General features: G+C 36.8%; 1 protein-coding gene across 4 annotated transcripts in view; it reads left to right on the plus strand.

Moving 5' to 3' along the window:
• sobpa (sine oculis binding protein homolog (Drosophila) a) overlaps nucleotides 1–18,075 on the plus strand; it is a 102,077-nt gene that overhangs the window by 36,255 nt on the left and 47,747 nt on the right. For all 4 annotated transcript variants that reach the window (XR_009825278.1, XM_062041716.1, XM_062041718.1 and 1 more), the window contains exon 4: nucleotides 5,251–5,402. Coding sequence is in view for 3 of the 4 variants with exons in the window: in XM_062041716.1 (XP_061897700.1) it covers nucleotides 5,251–5,402 (152 nt within the window). In the remaining variant the exon portion in view is untranslated. The remainder of the gene's footprint in view (nucleotides 1–5,250; nucleotides 5,403–18,075) is intronic.

The following is an 18,075-nucleotide window of genomic DNA, read 5'->3' on the forward strand; positions in this document are numbered from 1 at the left end:
TATGATCTTTGAAAAGTTTTTTGTCAGACGGTCCTTAAAAACAGCACGGCACTACTGACAAAATAAATAAACCAAAATCAAATGTCTACTATAGAGGACGCTGGTTCTCCGGAATATACAAAATAAGACTAATAGGGAAGGGAGAAGTCTGGCCCCTCTTAGCTTTCTGAAAATGTGACCCCCAAAACAATTTAGTTGAATATGTCAGCCCTGTACTGTACTTTTGCCTGCATAGTGTTTGCTGATCCATCAGCTAAAGGCACATATGACAAAAAAAACTTAAGGTGTCTAATGAGCTAGTTGCCTGCTGGTCGCCTTATCCACCTGCTCAAGTGTCAATATTAACCCCTCAACTCTCCAAGGAAATGTCTGCTCTCTCCGTCCAGACAGCGGGCTTCATTATCTCCTGTGTCTGCTGTTGCACAGGAGGTTAGTACGCCCTGTGGCAAGTACAAGCCGCCTTGGCATTGCCCAAGAGGAATCCCTACTGGCCCTTAGTAACAGATGGTGCGGCGCAGCCCAGTACCTGGCCAACACCCCCTTCGAGGTGCTCCCCCCAGTCTGTACCCACACATACGCTGAATTATTCATGCAAACTGCAAAATCTTACCTTACTTGTTATGAGGTGCCGGGCAGATGTAGAAAAGTGAATAACAATTCCTCCTCAAGATGGGGCTTTTCATGAAGATGAAGAGAGATTATGAATCCACAGGGACTACATCTGTAATGCATTCATTTCTTCCAAGCAATTTACTTTCCTATCTGATTTTTCATCTTGTTTTTTTTAATTATTATGAGCGGTGGGCATGAGTCCAGAAATAAAACAGATATAAAAGACAGACAAAGCCTCCAAGATTGAGATGTTAAAGAGAGAAGCCCTTTCAGTCATGCATTTGGACTTCATTGTTGTGTCAAAAGAGCCTCAGGGAGCGATTCTTATTAATTGTGAGTTATTCTTTTAACTTAAAAAATGATGGCCATGTCGGTGCATTAATCCCAACAAGAGGTGAAACGCCTGTATGGGATGAGGTGGTTAGAGGGGGTGAAAGACTAATGGATCTGCTGTTTTTTCACACTCGCACAATCATAATGTAAAAACTGGTAGATGCAGAGAGACTCCCATAGGATCACTCTTCACTTATCACAGCAGCGTCGGCACTAAAAGCCTGCGGCTCATTACCAGCAGTCATGGCTTAACACCAAAGAAGCATTTCAGTGGGACATTAGTTGTTGTCCACTCATAGCAGCATTTAAATGTTCAATTTCATCATTCACTTTCCATACTGCTTGTCCTAATTTGGGTCACTGGTGAGCCGGAGCCTATCCCAGGGCACATATAGAAACTCACATTCACACCTTTGCACAATTAAGTTTTTTAGGATGTGTGAGGAAGCTGGAGTAATTTTTGATTTAATTTTAATAGTTATTTTATAATGTCAAAATTACTGCTGTAAAGGGCATGGCGTTGGCGGAGCGACAACCACGTCTGTGTTCAAATCTTGGCTTGGACCTTTCTGTGTTGAGTTTGCATGTTCTCCACTTTTAAGTGAATCACAACTTTGATAAACACTTTTTTTTTTGGAATTTTCTAGACCTGTCAAACTATTAATTTTTAGGATCAGATCAATCACACTTTTAAATTTAGATTTTTCGCTCACTACAAAAGTGTTGCTTAAAGGGGACCTATAATGATTCTAATCTACATTTAACATGCTTCCTTGTGGTCTAGATTAGTGTTTCTAAACCATAGGGCTGCCAAACAATGGGCAGTGAACTCTCCCCAGAGGGCCGCCAAAAAGTATCTACTGTATTTCTTAGCTGTGGTCGGTACGATACACAGGTACATTTGTGGCAGTAATGAATCAGTGAGTTGACAGAATGACGCATGACAAGCTCAAACAATCAGAACAAGTCTGGAGCAAAAGTCATGGAGAAGTTGATTAAAGGGGAACTGCACTTTCTTTGGAAAGTCCACAATTCTTATGTGAACACGCATCTTGCTCTTTCTTGTGTGTTATAAGTAGTGAAAAACGTTTAGCAAGAGGCAGTTAACGATGCAGGTAATGGGGATTGACCTATTTAGCCTATAAAGCACTTTAAAAACATCCAAAAACCTACAACAACGTTTTATGTACTGTATTTTCCAGGCTATAGAGTGCACCGGTATTTACGCCGCACCCGCCAAATTTGAGAAAAACAAGATATTTTTACACATATTAGCCTGACCGGACCATAAGCCCCAGATATATAAGGGTACAAAAGCTTTTGGAAATCTTAATTTACATGCCTTAATTGTTTCCTGTCACACGGCAGTAAAATGGCTGATTAGACAAAACAGAAGTCATCAATTGATGAAACATGACTTATTTTCCAGTTTTGTATTGTTTTTCTTTTACGTGGCAGTTGTGAGGTCGCGCAACTAAATGTAATTCAATGTAAATCTTCAACATATCCTCCTACTACATCTACTCCTGAACCAGAAGGTCCGCTCCTGCTGGTGGTGCTGGACGCCCCTGAGATATCGCTATTGGCTGAATGATCACCTGATCCGGAAACAGAACCATCAACAGGGACTGTTGTTCAAGATGCAGACAAAAGTATATTAGTGATTTGGTACTATTTTTGAAATTTGAAATTGATTACAGCACCATTAGCTGCGGAATCTAGCTCTCCAATCAGCTAAACAGACTCAACTACACAGTGACGTCTTGGTGAATTTACGAAACTGAAAAAATACAAAAAAAATGTCATTGTAAGTTTATAATAATAACACAGACACTTGTAAACATGTTATTATATTCGCTAATGCTAAAGACGCTAGCTTGATTACATTGATTATAGCATGTACAAATATGCATGAAAACACTCTACAGACATCACATATGGGACGGTTTAGTAAGTATGAAATGTTTTAGTTATATTGTAAAACTTTCAAACGTTGCTTTGATTGATGAATGAAAAGTCCTTTCGAGCAGAAACACTATGGATGTATATACTTACGGTTTAAGGAACAAAACAGGAGGTACATTTTCAACTCGCAGCACCTGCAGTGAGTGAAAAGATGGCGCCATACCATAAACAATAACACATCTTTTTAGTGTCTTTGTTGGTGTTTTATGAAAACTATTTAGAAAAATCCAGAAATTAGCCGCACCGTTTTTCAAGCCGCAGGTTTCAAAGTGTGGGAAAAAAGTAGCAGCTTATATTTCAGAAAATACGGTACATGAACGGTATGAAATTAATATTTTGCTCGTTTTAAGCCTTACTGGAACTTCTTTCCTTGGCGCATGGATTTCACACACCAAATAGCATTGCTACTTGCATCAACAACAACTACAACTAATCATGGCAGACTTTGTGAGTGCCAACGACGACTACCACAAATTATGGACTATAATTCACTACTTTTTTCCTATACTTTGAACCCTGCGGCTTATAAGACAGTGCGGCTAATTTAGGTATTTGTCTTTGCTGACGGCCATGATGCAAATAGTTGTTTTTTTTAAAACAAGCAAAGACATTGAAAAGGTGTGGCATTTTTTGTGCTATGGCGCCATTTTTGGAGGAGTTTGCTCACTACATGTGCTGCTGTGTCCTTCTGTTTAGACTGAACTTTCAATCAAAAGTACAAGTCCCGTTTCGTCTACTCTTTGTCCATAGGGGTTCTCCTCGTATGGATTCTTGATTTATCACCACAAGCAACGTTTGTAAGTTTCACAGTTCAACTTAAACAATTCATACTAACTAAACCGACGCATGTGTGATATCTGTAGGAGTGTTTTCATGCATTTTTGTACATGCTATCGTAATGTAATGAAGTTAGCAATAGCTAATATGCTAACACGTTTACAAGTTTCTGAGTTAGTATTATGAACTTACAATGGCATTCTGTTTGTATTGTTCTAGTTTGAAAAATTCCTCAGTAAATTCACCAAAACGTCACCGTGGAGTTATCGAATCTGTTTAGCTGATTGGAGAGCTAACTTCCGCAGCTTGTGGGTCCATGACGATGACTTCTGTTTTGTTTGATCAGCTGTTTTATTTCGATGTTACAAACACCGTTTGGAAACAATGAAGGTATGTAAATAAACATTTACAAAATCTTTCTGTGTAAATAACTAATTTCACAACGTAAATATCTGCGGCTTACAGTCCGGTGCGGCTAATATATGGATTTTTTTTTTTTTGTCATGATCTGGCAGCTCTGCTGCCGCCTTTCTGCTTTATTTATTTTCTTAATTCCTTTTTGACTGTGCTTTTTGTTATTATTCTTATGTCTTCTCTTTGTTGGCGTCCTACTCTGGCCAAACGTGACATTTTTCTTCTAAAATTTAGTGGGTGCGGCTTATATACCAGTGCGCTGTATGCTCGAAAAATACAATACTTAGAGACAAATGTTGATCCACGACCTTATCTTTTCTAGACTGAATATTCAGACAATGAGCTACACGTTTTAGATGCTTGTGCTAAGAAGATCCAGCTCTTGTGAAACACTACACATCATGTAGCACTAGTGCTAAGGAAAATATGAACACAAGAAGTCCCTTACAATGTCCGCTCTCACTAGAAAGCCGACTGATGGGATGGCATCCTTGGCGTTAGCTCATACAATAACAAAGTCGCTATGCTCGGTTAATATGCATGTCACAGCATGTAAATGGAGCATAATTGACGTTTATTTTTAGAGGGCTTGATAAGTGGAATAGATGACTCACCATTACCGACATTGTTAGCCACCTCTTGCTAGCAGTTTCATCGGCACAGGTGAGGCATCCAGGTGTAGCATACAAAAGCTTATTCGGTTTGAGTACAGGTTACAGGATGAATGCACCATTAGCCGAGGCCTGTTAAAGGTCTGTTAAGTCAGATTCATTATCAAGCAGCCCATTAAAGCAGTAAAAAAACATTAAAAGGGCATTAATGGAAGGGAAGTGGGTCACACTTGGGTGCGGATCAGTGCGATCATACTCATGGCTCTGTACTTTAGATGTGAACTGGGCCCAAGAACGGTACAGTTGACCAAGTGTAACGGTAGCTACTGCTAGTGCACTGTGTTTAGTCCTTTGGAATGCCACTTTGTGTCAATTTTTAGTATTAAAGGTGCTACAGAAATTAGCTTTGATTTGATTTAATTATATTACTGTAACTTTTGTGTGCAAAAATTATGGAAATGTAAATATATACACAAAGAGGTTCATTTTTCCTTATGAATCACACACTGAATCTGTCCTTCATCCTGTTCTTCAACAGACGAAGATGCAAACAATGTTCAGATCTTATGCGCCTGGTGCCAGAAGGTCGGTGTCAAACGCTATTCTCTGAGCATGGGCAGTGAGATGAAGAGTTTCTGCAGCGAGAAGTGCTTTGCTGCTTGCCGCAGAGCTTATTTCAAGAGGAACAAGGTAAAGATCTGATTTTCCCTCTGAGATAATGTAACAATAACTCTTTATACCAAGCCTGATGATCATCTTGCAGATCTGATTTTGAAATGAGACGTGTGCGGAATAGCTAGGTTTAGTGTGTGCACTGTAAGTGTTCAACAATTATAAATGGCAACTTAAAATGAAAGACAAATTACTGACTGGTCATGAATGGAATTCGAAAAGAGCTTTAAGTGGGAATGGTTTCATTAATACTTTGCTTATAGTCATTTAAATGGTCAGCATTTAGATTTAGACTTTTTTCGAGATTGATAAAAAGATTGTCTTCATTCATCCAAAAGTACTGACATGGAGCAGAAAAACAAACAACTCACAGTGTAGATGCACTAAGGGCTTGATCTACTAACAATCAAATCACCAGTGCTAAATGACGTGTGAAAACTATAAAATTGCTTGACTATTATTGAGCGTTTTGCAGGTGATCTATTAAGACAACGAGTGCAATTAAAGGTGCCATATGTAAAAATTTCATGTCAAATCATCATTAAATAGCCCTGATATTGTAAAAAGGCATTAATTAATCATGTTATTTTCGAATACCATTATAACTGATAACGGTAGTTCAGCAGGAATATGCTCATTACAAAATTAGATGTACAGCCCCAAAATATTGTTATTGTTTTCATTTCAATGCCCCACCCCTCCACCGTTTGACCAATTAGAATGTCCGTGAGTGTGTCACATCCAGGTTGCCAGTTACGTACCGCCCTCTTTGTCGAGCTACTGCCACTGGTAAAGTTACTAAACATGTCAGACCTTAGTAAATCTAAAAGGCGTCGTTACAATTCTCAATTTATTCATGTATGTTGATATGTATTCCAACTGACAGGGCATAGGGCAACGTATATTTTCGACAAATAAAATCTATGTGAATATGGGTAGTGTCAGTGCCTATTTCGTTCTCAATGTGCAGATATGCTGAAGAAATGTGTTTCAACATTAGCACGGCTAATTGCAGTTTCTGGTACTGTATGTGCATCAAACACATATGGGGTGGTATTTGCTTGGCACAATATAATGCCATATATGTAATGATTTTCTACTTTGTGTATTGACATGGTAGTAGGCTATATGATTTATACGTAACATGTTTTTTGTGTAACGGGGGCTGGCTCATAGAATCGCACACTGCACTGAAAGATGGTGATGTGTAGGGCTGTGAATCTTTCGGTGTCCCACGATTCGATTCAATATCGATTTAAAAGGACGCAAAGAAAAAAAGCTCCGCTTCTGCTACCAGAGTTTTTGTTAAGTCTGAAGATTTTGACCACTGATTTGACCACTGATTTGCGATCACAGCCACAGGAGAGTCACCTGGCATCTTCGATCTGATTTTGGTCAGTTGAGAGGCACTGATACGCTGAAATAAGGCGAGTGGAAGAGCCGTTAGCCTCAAGCCAAAGGCGCCTCCCGCAGTTCAAAGCGGTTGCCTAGCAACCAAAAGTTACGGCGAGTTTACAGCTGTTTTAAAGTGATCCCGACGTCGCAGAGTGATATAAGTTGACAGGCTGACACCTCAAATTGATCTCTGAACGGCGCAAGGTACGAAATTGTTGAAAAAACAAGTTAAAAGTGCCGCAAGTCGCTAAAGAAGTAACTGCCCTTAAGACATAAGAGGCGCTGACGTCAGTGACTGCCGCGATGCCAAAAGTTAAAGGATTGACTGGAAAGACTGATTTGAAGCTGGGCACAGGACATGATGGGATTCAAGAAGGGATACTACAAAAAATACTCCAGGAATTTAAAGAAGAAATGATAGAAAAATTGGGAGAATTGATGGATGGATGGAAAGAGGATATGAAAGAAATGAAAGAAGAAATTAAAGAAATGAAAAAAGAGAACAACTCCAGAAATAAAGAAGCCACTGAAATGAGCAAACAAATGAAGATCCTTCAAGAAGACAACAACATGGTGAGGAACATCATAGATGAAATGGATCAGGATAAACGAATGAATGATATCATTGTGACAGGGCACCGAATTAAACCAAGATCCTATGCGAAATCTGTGAATAATGAAGGTGAACCAGATGAAATGGATATGGTCTCAGCAGAACAGCAAGTGGTCAACTTTCTGCAATCAAAAGAAATTGAAATTGACATTAATAGCATCGAAACATGCATCCCACTGAACAGAAGAAACAACAACGCCACTCCAGTCGTGCTCGTGAAACTCGTAAACAGAAAATCTAAAATGGCATTGCTGAGACAGGGAAAGAAGCTGAAGGGAACAAATGTGTACATGAATGAGCATCTCACAAAACGTAATGCTGGAATCGCCAAGAAAGCACACGACTTGAGAAGGCAGGGAAAAATCCAGGGAACTTGGAGCGCCAACTGTAAAATCTACATCAAGCTGAATGGAAGTCCAGAAGCAAGAGTAATTGTTGTCCATGACATCAAGGACCGGGACAATTTTTAAAGTTTACACAGCTACCACAACAACGATGATAATGGACTCTGACAGAAAACAAGCACCTAAATTCAGCATCGGCACTACTATGTTCCAAGGGACGACTAAACAAGAGGACCTAGATTCAGGATTGCATCCACCTACACTTATAGAGATTATTGAAACAACATCAAAGTTTGTTGAACAAGAAAATATGGAACTAAAAAATTTCTGCAACAAAGATCACAAAAACCAGGATTTGGAAAATGATATAGATCCAGATACAAATTTTTTCTCCCACATCAGTAATAGTTGTTTTTATTATACAGATGATCAATATAATAGCAACATTGAATGTGATAACAAATTGTCAATTATTCATTTTAATAGTAGAAGCTTGTATGCAAATTACAACAACATTAAGAACTTTTTGGAACACATCAACGAACCCTTCAAAGTGATTGCTGTCACAGAAACATGGATTGATGATAAAAAAGGAATAGATTTTGATCTGGAGGGATATGAACTAAACTACATCAACAGAACCAACAAAAATGGAGGAGGAGTAGCTGTGTACGTGATGAAGAACCTGAACTACAAAGTGGTAAAAAACATGTCATTTGCCATAGATAATATCTTAGAATGTATAACCATTGAAATATGTCAGGAAAAAAGCAAAAACATATTCATCAGTTGTATATATAGATCACCTAAGTCAAGTATAGAAACATTTGAAGAATGGATCAAGGCAACTTACATGGACAATGGTCAAAGAATAATGTTCTTATGTGGTGACTTTAATATTGACTTATTGAACCCCAACAAGCAAAAGTCTATTGATGACTTCATTGATACAATGTACAGCATCAGTCTATATCCTAAAATCACAAAGCCAAGTAGAATCACAGGACAATGTGCCACGCTTATTGATAATATTTTTACCAATGATTTTGATAATAACACTACAAGTGGTCTACTTATAAGCGACGTTAGTGATCATCTGCCAGTTTTTACAATATATGATGGAAACTACAAGAAGAACATGGAAGACAAAAGGACATTTCGAAGACTATGCACAGAGAAGAGGATGACTGCCTTCAAAATTGAGCTACAAAAGCAAGATTGGGACAATGTGTATAATGAAAAAGAGGTTGATGAAGCATATGAACATTTCTTAAACAAGTTCATAATACTTTATGACAAACATTGTCCATGGATACAACTCAGTAACAAGCAGAGAAAGAATAATCAACCATGGATGACAAAAAGATTAAAAAATGCTTGTAAGAAGAAGAATACACTATATAGAACATTTATAGCACAAAGAACTATAGAGGCAGAAATTAAGTACAAAAAGTATAAAAACAAGTTAACAAACATACTATGATCATGTAGAAAAGAATATTACACTGAATTATTGGACAGGAACAAAAATAATATGAGAGCAACATGGGGCATCCTCAATAGCATTATTAAAAATGGAACTAAGAGGGACTACCCTCAATACTTTTTAGATGAAAATAAAAAAAATGACAACATAAAGGAAGTAGTTGAAAGCTTCAATAATTATTTTGTAAATATTGGACCAAAATTGGAAGAAAGGATTCCAGACCCAGTTCCAATTGAGGACTATAATGATACCATAGAGCGAAATCCCAACTCCATGTTCCTCAGTAATGTGACACAGGAGGAAATAGTTACAATCGTGAAAAAATGTAAATCTAAGACTTCAACTGATTGTACGGAATTGATATGGAAACGATAAAAAAGGTTATTGAAGAGATCTCAGGACCATTAATGTATATTAGTAACCTATCATTTCAAACAGGTACATTTCCAAACAAAATGAAAATAGCTAAAGTTGCACCAATTTATAAGACTGGAGACAAACATCAATTTACAAATTATAGACCTGTTTCTCTACTTCCACAATTTTCTAAAAGCATTGAAAAACTGTTCAATAACAGATTAGAAAGTTTCATAAATAAAAATAGAATACTCGAAGAGAACCAATATGGATACAGAGCTAATGTTTCAACTTCAATGGCTTTAATTGAAATTACAGAAGAAATTACCAATGCAATAGATAGTAAAAAATGTGCGGCAGCGATTTTTATGGATCTAACTAAAGCATTTGACACAATTAATCACAATATTTTAATCAAAAAACTAGAACGATATGGCATCAGAGGGTTAGTCTTAAACTGGATAAGAAGTTATCTAACGAACAGGAAACAATACGTGAAGCTAGGCGAACACACGACTACAACGCTAATTATATCCTGTGGTGTACCTCAGGGATCAATACTAGGACCTAAATTATTCAATCTCTATATAAATGACATTTGTAAAGTTACAAAAGATTTAAAGTTAGTATTATTTGCGGATGATACAACAGCGTTTTGTTCAGGAGAGAACACACAGGAGATAATACAAATAATAACAGAAGAAATTAACAAATTAAAAAGATGGTTTGACAAAAACAGACTATCGTTGAATCTTAGTAAAACTAAAATAATGCTATTTGGTAACAGTAGAAGAGAAAGTCAAACACAAATACAAATAGACGGAATAGAAATTTAAAGAGTAAACAAAACCAAATTTCTAGGTATAATGATTGATGATAAATTGAACTGGAAATCTCACGTAAAAAATATACAACATAAAGTTGCAAGAAACACGTCAATAATGAATAAAGCAAAACATGTTCTAGACAAAAAATCCCTTCATATTCTCTACTGCTCACTAGTGTTACCATATCTGAGCTACTGTGTAGAAATATGGGGAAATAATTACAAAAGTACACTTCATTCATTAACGGTGTTACAAAAAAGATCAGTTAGAATAATACATAATGTTGGATATAGAGAACATACAAACCCTTTATTTATTGAATCAAAAATACTGAAATTCCACGACATAGTGAATTTGCAAACAGCTAAAATTATGCACAAAGCAAACTATAACCTGCTACCCAAGAATATACAACAATTCTTCTCAAAAAAAGAGGAGAAATATAATCTTACAGAAAAATGTAATTTAAAACATTTGTTTGCACATACAACACTTAAGACCTTCAGTATATCAGTATGTGGAATTAAATTATGGAATGGATTAAGCAAAGCAATCAAACAATGTACTAATATGATACACTTCAAGAAACTCTTCAAACTTAAAGTGTTTACAAAGTACAAAGAAGAAGAACCATGACAAACATTCTCAATTTATTTCATCCATCCATTCATTCATTCTTAAAGTAATCTTACTTATCTCATCATATGAAATATGACTTACTTCACCAAATATTATTATTACATTCTTACTATTATTTATTTATTTATTTTTATTGTGATTACTTATGGAGTTTATTGTGAAAAAATTGTGAACAGGAAGTGAACAAAAAGTTTTGCAACTGTTATGTAAAGAAAAGGGGTAGGATTAAATAAGCTCTGCTTCTTCCTACTCCTTTTCGAACATGTTGAAAAGAAACTGGAAATTGTGATGTATCATGTTGTATGCTTGCATGTTCGAAATAAACTCAAACTCAAACTCAAACTCAAACTCAATTCTTGGGGTCACGATTCGATTCAAAATCGATTTTTTTTTCAATTCAACACGATTCTCGATTCAAAAAAGTTTTTTCCCCGATTCAAAAGGATTCTCTATTCATTCAATACATAGGATTTCAGCAGGATCTACCCCAGTCTGCTGACATGCAAGCAGAGTAGTAGATTTTTGTAAAAAGCTTTTATAATTGTAAAGGACAATGTTTTATCAACTGATTGCAATAATGTAAATTTGTTTTATCTATTAAATGAATCAAAAATATGACTTATTTTATCTTTGTGAAAATATTGGACACAGTGTGTTGTCAAGCTTATGAGATGCGATGCAAGTGTAAGCCACTGTGACACTTTTGTTAATTTCATTTATTTTTTTATAAATGTCTAATGATAATGTCAATGAGGGATTTTTAATCACTGCTATATTGAAATTGTAACTAATATTTATACTGTTGTTGATAATATTAATTTTTGTTTCACTACTTTTGGTTTGTTCTGTGTCATGTTTGTGTCTCCTCTCAATTGCTCTGTTTATTGCAGTTCTGAGTATTGCTGGGTCGGGTTTGGTTTTGGAATTGGATTGCATTGTTATGGTATTGCTGTGTATTGTTTTGTTGGCTTTATTAATGAAAAAATTAAATAATAATATATTTTTTTTTAAATTACAAAATAAATAAATTTAAAAAAAAAAAATCCATCCATCCATCCATTTCCTACCGCTTATTCCCTTCGGGGTCGCGGCCTATGCGATATATAATATATTATGTATTATTATATATCATTATTTAGATGGTGGTCCGTGCGGTCAAACTAGACATTTTAGCAGGGTAATACCAACAATCTGTCCCGACTCATGACGAAAATATTGCTGTGTAACTTTACAAATACATTTGGCTAATTGACATCAGTAAAATGTGGCATAATTACTTTGTAAACCATCTTGCAAGAAGCATAAACAAGAGAAACCCACAGCGTAGGACTCGTCGATTGCCATTTGAAGTTCCTTGGACTGGCAACCTCAGTCATTGAGAGTGGGAGGGGACTACAGAATTTTTACTGTGATTGCAGTACCATTTCTGGCCGCATTCCTACATCTGGCACCTTTAATAACAAGCGAAAATGTGCTGCAGACCGCCCTAATTGAATTAGTTTTTTTGCGTCTAGTACCGGCTGTCACAATGAGACCGAAATTTCCCTTTACATCTTTGGCATCATGCTCCAACCAGTGGCGTTTTGCTATGTTGTGGAACATGGAGCACATTACTGTAGTATGAGATATTTTTTCTAAGCAATATAGAAGCTCCTGCCACGGAACGAACCAACATTTTAGCACACCGAAGGTGCTCTCTGGCAGACGCTCGCACTGACTGGTATGATGCAGATGCAAGAAAATTCTGTGTTTTTTACAGTGCCCCGGAAGTGCAAAACACTTCAACATTTCATGAAACAAATTACAATTAATGTCTCCCGGCTGGCCTGGGAACGCCTCGGGATCCCCCGGGAGGAGCTGGACGAAGTGGCTGGGGAGAGGAAGGTCTGGACTTCCCTGCTTAGGCTGCTTCCCCCGCGACCCGACCTCGGATAAGCGGAAGAAGATGGATGGATGGATGGAAATTACAATTACAGAAAACACAAAAACAAAAGACAAAACATTTTACAATTTTAGAAAACACAAAAACAAAAGCCACAACTTACACTTTCAGAAAACAAGTTAAAAGACAAAACATTTGACAATTTCAGAAAATACAAAAGCAAAAGCCAAACAAATTATAATAACATTAACTGGAAAGATAACGTCCCAAAAGCCGAGATTGACAGCTCAATCAGCCAATCATTTTGGTCATGTCCGCAGAGCCCAAATGCGGAAGTAAAGACTCAGCGGATGTAGACAAATTAATTGGCTGACATAGCTGTCAATCTGTCATTTAGGACATTGCTTTTCTGGTTTCGGCTTGTGTTTTTGTGTTTTCTGAAATTTTAAAATGCCTCGGCTTTTTTGTTTTCTGAGATTGTAGAGTCTTTCGTCTTTTGTTTTTAAGTTTTCTGTAATTGTTGCTTGTTTCCTGAAAATGTTAAAGTGTTCTGGACTTCCAGGCCAACATATTTTTTTCATATAGAAGAAGTATTTTTTCAATTTTATTTTCAGCCCTTAAGTTATCCAACAGCTTTAAAATGGAATTGCTGGATAGACGATATGTCGCTACCATTTTTATTTCTGACTGTCCAAATATGTTGACACTTTTACAAAAGCTTTTCCCTTTCCATCGTTTGTAATTGCACCGATTGCCTCCTTCTCACAACGCCCCCAGCATTTTATGCGTAACTAGGCCAGTTTGCACGTACCTTCAAAATGTGGTAAATATACTTTAGATGCAAAAACAGCAGCCAAAAAAATGTTCAGCCTTAATAAATCACATTGTGAGCGCAAAATTATTACATTTGCATGTCTTCCTCCCAGTATTGTGGTCGTTCTAATATTCTGCATATATTTTGCACATGCAAAATGGAATGCGTGAACCATTTTGCTTATTTAAGAGGCGCAATCCTCAGCGCACGAGCTTAGTAGATCAGCTTTGCGTGTGCTATCAAGTTTGCAGGTGTTTTTTATACACACAAACCTTTAATAAATCAGGCCCCAAGTATCCAAAATGAAAAAAATGCAATCTTGTACTCCCAAAGTACAACATTAAAAACAAAATCTTATGTGTCTAAAGTGCACAACTTTAATACACTAATAATTTAATCAGACTGGTAAGCAATAAATTAAATGCCTGAAACATTCACACACACATCATATCTTTGCTATTGCTCATTCAAGTTTTTATGTTGTTGGCTTTTTACATTACAACAGCCAAACAAAAGACAGATGAATAGGGAGCCTTTTCTCTTGTCCATCTACCAGCTGCATACAGTCTAAAAAATGTTTTTACATGTTGACACTTATGAATGTTCCTAGGTGTCTACGACACACACAGAGGGTATGCTCATAGTGCACGGCAGCATTTATCAGTGCGGATATTGTGTTTGCATTTTACCAACCACTGAGACGCAAAAAAACATTTAGAGGCAACAGAAAATTCAGACACAAACCTTTTAAAAATATATATATATTTTATTATTTTTAAATTTTTGGAAATAATATTGAATTAAATGTCAGTGTATACGGCCATTTAAAAAAATAACATCCAATTGAAAAATAATGTGTTAATAATTTAATGTAATGTGTAATAATATACAATCAAGTAGTCATGTTTTTCTAATTAAATTAAAATATACAATTTGGCTATTAGAATGACCAAAAGGCCAGCAAATTAAATTATTATTAGTGATGATTATATATGCTATAAGTGGAAATGTATTATTTTTATTGAGTCATGTGTTGTGTATCAGAGAAGGGAAGGAGGCGACAACCAGGGCAGGACTGCGGTTTACAAGGTTTATTTGAAACCTTTGATGAATACGTGGCGTGTGTATGCTACTCAAAGTGAGTGAGTGTTGACTATGTGTAAAATTAATAATGTAAATGTTACCAAGGGTTGTTGTCTGTAAATGTTGGTTGTATCTTTCGTCGTTATCCAAGGGGGCAAGGCGAAGAGGCAGTTCGTGGACAGGCAAGTGGTCGTGGGCAAGAGCAGGGCAGCGTGGTCTAGGTCCGAGCAGAGAGGTCGTGGATCGAGGAGGGCAGTTAGGAATCCGGATGGGTGTTGAGTGACAAGGCACGATCACGGAGGTCAGGAGAGTCACTGTGGAAATACAAAAGGGCATGAACCAGGGGGAAACACTGAGAGATAGAGCAAAACAAGGACGAGGAAATCACTGGGAAAGGAATGCCAGACGTGATGCTTACTGGAAGGTTAGCGACGTTCTGGCAAAGGTTCCTTGGGTCCGCTGGTCTTTATGCCGCTCCCCCTCGTCAAGTCCAGGTGTACTGATGAGTGATAGTTTGCAGGCTTGTTGCTGTGTGGGCGTGTTGTGCTCAGCGCGAGCAGAGGTGTGTTTGAGTGTGCTGCCAGCAGAGGGGTTAACAGCGGTGCCTGCAGCTTCAGCTGCAGAGGAAACGTGGGTTTGATTGATTGATTGAGATTGATTGAGACTTTTATTAGTAGGTTGCACAGTGAAGTACATATTCCGTACAATTGACCACTAAGTGGTAACACCCGAATACGTTTTTCAACTTGTTTAAGTCGGGGTCCACTTAAATTGATTCATGATACAGATATATACTATCATATATACTATCATCATAATACAGTCATCACATAAGATAATCACATTGAATGATTTACATTATTTACAATCAGGGGTGTGGGGGGGGGGGGGGGGGATATGGACATCAAGTAGTGGACATAGAGAGAGAGAGAGAGAGAGAGATCAGAAGGCATAATGACATCATGACCAGAGTTTGAGCTTATTTGCTTCAATCAATCAATCAATCAATCAATCAATCAATCAATCAATCAATCAATGTTTATTTATATAGCCCTAAATCACAAGTGTCTCAAAGGGCTGCACAAGCCACAACAACATCCTCGGTACAGAGCCCACATACGGGCAAGCAAAAACTCACCCCAGTGGGATGAGTTTTTCCTTACATTTTTAAGAATACTTTCTAAGTTTTCACTACCGTACTGTGGAATCAGTTTATGTTGAAGGTACTTAAGCTGACATAAGCGGGTGTCAACATAAATGGAACAAAAACCAATAAGAGCCATTGCTTACACAATAAGTGATGATAAACCATTTTTTAATCCGCTGCATTTAAAAAAAAATCCAATTCGAGCTGTTGCGGTTATTTCATTGAACGGTATATCAAGACTTCAATGGCAATAAAGCTTTCATACATGCATACTATAAATCTTTCTTAAGGTGGCTAGCAAACTAAAACACATTTTACAGTCTGTACAGTCTTTACATTAGTTACTGCATGTTGCTGTTGAAGATTTACGCTGTTTAGCGATAATAAGGAAGTTGGCAATACAAAAGCATATGTCATACATAAAGGGAGCAATTTTTCATTTCATTTCATCATTCAAAAACTGATGTCGACAAAATCAGTCAAACATGTAGGTCATCGTTGACTTAAAGGGACAGTTTGCAACCTCTTTAACGTTATAGTTTTCAAACCAAAAAAATTATATGTTACCATATAAAGTTAAAGTTAAAGTACCAATGATTGTCACACATGTGGTTTAACAGAACATATATTTTTTAAATGTCTATATATTTGACAATTACTAATTATATTGAAAAGTTTTTGTTAGTTACACTCATTAAAGGCTAAGTCAAAGCAAGAGATTATGCATTGAAGCTTTTTTCTAATCAATTTAATTGATTAATTATTGCAGCCCTGGAATACTGTATGCCTGTAATTGTTGTAATATGTACAGTTTAATTCAAAATATTTGTAATAATTGTGATAGGCGTTTTGTAGTGTTTACAATATGAAAAACACAAATTTTTCTCTGGCTTTTAATGGTTGCGCCCATTTGAGTTTTTTCACATTTAGCAAAGAGTCTTGGAACGTAACCCTGGTGAAGAGCTGGATTTACTGTCGACTAAACCTCTTCCTTTTCTCATACAAGCATACAACATCACAATCTTGAGGTTTTTAAAAAATGTTTTACCAGAAGCCTGTTTCTACCCAGTTACACGGTTGCTAATACTTTCACAAGGGGCAGTAACTTATTTAGGCAATTAGCTGTGATGGATTACTATTTGAGAGTGACACCAGCGGTTAGAGGACATGTCGCCTTTTTGTTGCATTAGTCAACTTCACAGGTTATGTGCACAACCTAATGAGATCCAACACAAGTCAAAGAAATCCCTTTACAAAGTAAGCAGTAATATGCATTGTCACAAAAATTGGAATGCTGTGCAAAATTCTGACTTTAGAATTCCAAATCAATCCACAATTGCAATTTGAATGGAATTGGCTCCAACCCCATAGGATGTTGGATTGGAATTACAGGATGTGAAATACAATTATTTGCCATTGATAGAAATCCCTCCTTGAGGGAAAATGTGTCACATTTAACAAAAGTTTTGGATGAATACTTGTTTGGCTTGGTTTTAGCTTGAATAGTAAAAATACTTAACTAAAACTAAAATTACATGATGTTCATAGAAATAATAGTTCTATGAAAGATGTCAAACAGTACTGTTTTTGTGTACTTTTGTACAAGTTATTCTATAAAAGGATAATTTATTTTGTATTGTTCACCAAAAACACCTTCCTAGCTGAAGACATTAAGAAGAGTACACTGTGGTCCTGATCTACTAAAAGTTAGTGTGTAATAAAACATGTGCTAACTGGATAGCAAACTAAGCTTGTGCTCCGAGGATTCCACTCAGACAATCCATTTAGCGTGTCTGTCTTCATGTACTATATGCAGAATATATGATGATCATTGAACGTCCACAATACTGGGAGGAGGCAAAAAAATTCATCTCTTAATGCCCGCAACGTTATTTATCAACCCTGAAAGTGTGTGCCACCACAGTTTTTGCATCTATATTTAGCAAACTGGCAAAGTTACACATAAAGATGGGTACCTTTTACATTTGAATCGATATGCTACTAATTCCCGGTACCTGGGAATCGATAGTGGGACTCGACAACGCAAATGTTAAAATGTTACAGTGTTTTTTTACCTATAAGGGACTCTGCCGATGAGTAGGTC

The sequence above is a fragment of the Entelurus aequoreus genome, linkage group LG03 (assembly GCF_033978785.1).
Source record: "Entelurus aequoreus isolate RoL-2023_Sb linkage group LG03, RoL_Eaeq_v1.1, whole genome shotgun sequence".
NCBI lineage: Eukaryota > Metazoa > Chordata > Actinopteri > Syngnathiformes > Syngnathidae > Entelurus > Entelurus aequoreus.